The sequence below is a fragment of the Phaseolus vulgaris genome, chromosome 3, assembly GCF_051622355.1.
Source record: "Phaseolus vulgaris cultivar YP4 chromosome 3, ASM5162235v1, whole genome shotgun sequence".
NCBI classification, from domain to species: domain Eukaryota; kingdom Viridiplantae; phylum Streptophyta; class Magnoliopsida; order Fabales; family Fabaceae; genus Phaseolus; species Phaseolus vulgaris.
The window spans coordinates 29,707,576-29,711,048 of NC_143500.1; the positions used below are offsets into that span (position 1 = coordinate 29,707,576).

The window sequence follows — 3,473 nt, forward strand, 5'->3', positions numbered from 1 at the left end:
AATTTATGGAACGATAAATGGTGTGGTACTACTTCTTTAGCGAATATTGTAGGATTATCTGATGGTGCTAGCATTTCGAATACAATCTCTTAATTTTGGACAGGTGGTGATTGGAATATTCCATTGTCTTTACAGCAGATGCCTTATCTTCTTCATATCTTCCGCCTTCCAAAACTCTTGTCCATTGGAAAGTTTTTCATGGGCGGCTTCCTACAGATCAACATATTCAAAATAAAGGTCTGCATATTTGTTCTATGTGTACGCTTTGTGAAAAACACGGGGAATCTATTCAGCATTTATTTTTTTGAATGTTCTAATGCTTTGCGTATTTGGAGTTGGGTTCGACAGATTTTTCCTACTTCTCATTTCTCTAATAAGGATAATCTTCTCTCTTTTATTAAGAGTGATAATACTCCTTTGGTTAAATTGATTAAGCTTGCTGTGATAAGTTTTTCTATTTGGATGATATAGCGTATTTGGAATTATGCTTGTTTTCAGGATAAGATTGAGGTTTCTAGGGCTATTTCGGTTATTAAGGATTTAACTCGTCTAGTGGGAAATTCGTCTAAAGCTTCAATGAAGAATGATATGTTGGATTTCAACATGATCAAGTTTTTTTGGTATTAATACTCGTACTGGTAAAGTTCTTCTTCCTCTTCCTGTTAGATAAGAGTTTCCTTCACCAGGCTGGGTTAAAATTAACACTAATGGGGCTGCTAGGAGATATTCTGGTCTTTCTACTTGTGGAGGTATTTTCCGTGGGAGTATGGAGGGATTTATTGGAGCTTTCTCTGCATTTCTTGAAGGTCGGACTGCTTTGGTTGTTGAGTTTTATGGGGTTATACATGCTATGGAGGAAGCTTAAAAGATGAGGCTTACTAATGTCTGGAATGTGATTATGCTTTGGTTTATGCTGCATTTACTACTAGGACTAATGTTCCTTGGATGCTTTGTAATCGATGAAATACTTGTCTTAATTTCTGTGTGAAAATCAGATTTAGGATTACTGTGAAGGAAATGCGTGTGCTGATAAATTGACTAATTTAAGATTTATTCATAGAGAATCTTTGCATTGGTATAATAGGCTACCATCTAGTTTGTTCTTAGAATTCTTTATGAATAGATATAGTCTACCTATGTATCGTTTTTGTTAACATATGAGTTTTGGTCAAGTCCCCCATATTTTTTGTATTTTTTTAATAATATTTTTTTCATGTGATTGCAAAATGATTGTTGTTACTTGAGACGTCAACATAGCTGAGATGTCAAGTTGTATAATGATGTCCAACATGAAAACTTTTATTTTTAAAAAAAATACTTGTAACAAAGTTTTTTTTATATAATAAAAGCATTGACTGTATTATAATAAGAGCGTGTCACATAAAAGTATCAATAGTGACTCAATCCAATAATTTTCTTACTACAAATATTAAGAAGATATAAAGTTTACACACAAAAAAAAATTGATTGAAAGTAGAGAGGAAAATCATATTTAATCAATTATAAAAGTATTTATCTTAATATACTTATAATAAAACTTTAGTTATTTATCATATTAAATGACCTTATGATTTTCTTCTTGCAGTAAAAGTTCATTGTTAAGATTGCATGCATTTTCTTTTTTTCTGATTCATCACCTCTGAACTTTCCTCTCCAAAGTCTGCAAGTTCTTGTTCCCCATGAACTCATATCTCACTGATGTAACTCCTGCACAACTTTTTCACCCATTAGGACAAGGTACTGAATTCCTCTTCTATTCTCATCACCTCTTTTCTTAAATTCACTCTTTCTATTCCGAGATCCTCTTTCCATTAATATTTTAACACAACACAACGTATATGAGTGTTTATATGTGGTCACTGTACAAATTCTAGAAATTGCCATACATTAACATAATACTTTCCTTTATTATAATTTATTTTTGAACTCTGATACAAAGCACATGAATTATGTCTCTCACAATTCTGCAGTAAAAGGAAACACTCTGTGACATTGGAAGCAAACATAACTTAAACACACTCCACACAAGAGAACTCTTTTGTGTACAATATAAGCAAAGATGTCGCTAATAACTCAATTGTGATCAAGCGTTGGCCAAAAGGTAAGCCTCGATGACCTTGAAAAGAGCATCACTCTTGGCTTTGCCAGTTTTGAGCTCATCTTCATTGGGTGGAGCATCTCCTTTGCTGTGGTATTTTATACTCAACTTTACAACTGATCCTCCGTTGGGCCCATCACTGAGTTTGGAGTCGATTGTGATCTTCTCTGCAGTCTCTGGCAAGGCAGCACCTCCAACTATGCTGTAGCTGTATCCCAAGTTTGCCTCATCTATTCCTTCTATTTTGTGCAACACAAACTTTGTCTCCCCATCTGTCCATTCACAATTCACAATTCACAGTTAGTTTATTTTATATGTTGTTCTGTCAATGCAATGCACATACACAAAATATATAGAAGATGAATGAAATGGTACCCTCGAGGAAAGAGATCTTCTTGATGGTTCCGGGGCCACCGTTGCCCTCAACGATTTCAACACTCTTGAAGGAATCAACGGCCTTTGGGACGATGTTATCGGCGTCCTTCACAAGAGCTTTGTAAAGGGTAGCTGGAGCCACGGGAGAAGTGGTTTGGTCTTCGAAGGTGAAAACAGCCATGATGAATGGAATCTAATGAAATGGAAGAATATATAATATCAGAAGAGAAGGAGAAGATGTTTGCTGTGTGGGTATTTGCCAGAGGACTGCCTTCTATTTATAACCACAAACTTTGGTGTGATTGTGCTATTGTTTCTATGAATACCATAGTGTGAAGCTGCTGACACACTGAAACAAGGTTGTCGGAGCCATCATCTGTTTACCAAGAACAAGAACATTCTCTTTATCCAAATAAACAAATCTTATTAAAACGTGAGCATATGTATCATTCTTTTTTATTTTCCATTATATATATATATATATATTTTTTTTATTTTTTTTTTATTTTTTATTGTTAGTTTATGTGTTTGTGAGGTATTGCGATTTGGGAGCTTTCAAATTCAAAGAAGACAAATTGTATATACACCTAAATTTCAACTATGGCGACTGTTTGCTGTATTTGCGGGAATATATCATTTTATATTTTTTACTTGTAAGAATGTCATATTTAGTTAATTTATATTTTTATAAAAATGAAACGAATATTTATGATATATAAAAGTGAATAGTTTGTAACATAAACTAAATAATAATAAAAAAAATCCAGAAAAAATAGAATGGTAAAGAAAATATTTTATAAAAACTAAAAAATGGATGAAATTTTTTAGTTAAAATTTCTATATTTTGGATTTAATGGATGGAAGAAAAGTCTAAAATGAAAATTATTGATTAGGCAGTGGATGAAGTGGCCGCCATGAAGAATGCTTTGTAGACGCCTTCCACATGTTGGACCAATTGGACATTGGGGGTTTCCATAACCAGATTCGAGAATGTAGTGAT

At 33.4% G+C, this 3,473-nt stretch overlaps 1 protein-coding gene across 1 annotated transcript; it reads right to left on the reverse strand.

Annotated features, from left to right (window-relative positions):
* Positions 1-1,887: 1,887 nt before the first annotated feature.
* LOC137839028 (pathogenesis-related protein 2) lies at positions 1,888-2,922 on the reverse strand. The gene is made up of 2 exons (XM_068648156.2): positions 2,474-2,922; positions 1,888-2,370 (listed from the first exon to the last, which is right to left on the reverse strand). The coding sequence occupies exons 1-2, from the start codon at positions 2,652-2,654 to the stop codon at positions 2,084-2,086; spliced, it is 468 nt and encodes a 155-aa protein (XP_068504257.1). The 5' UTR covers positions 2,655-2,922; the 3' UTR covers positions 1,888-2,083.
* Between the last annotated feature and the right edge of the window lie 551 nt (positions 2,923-3,473).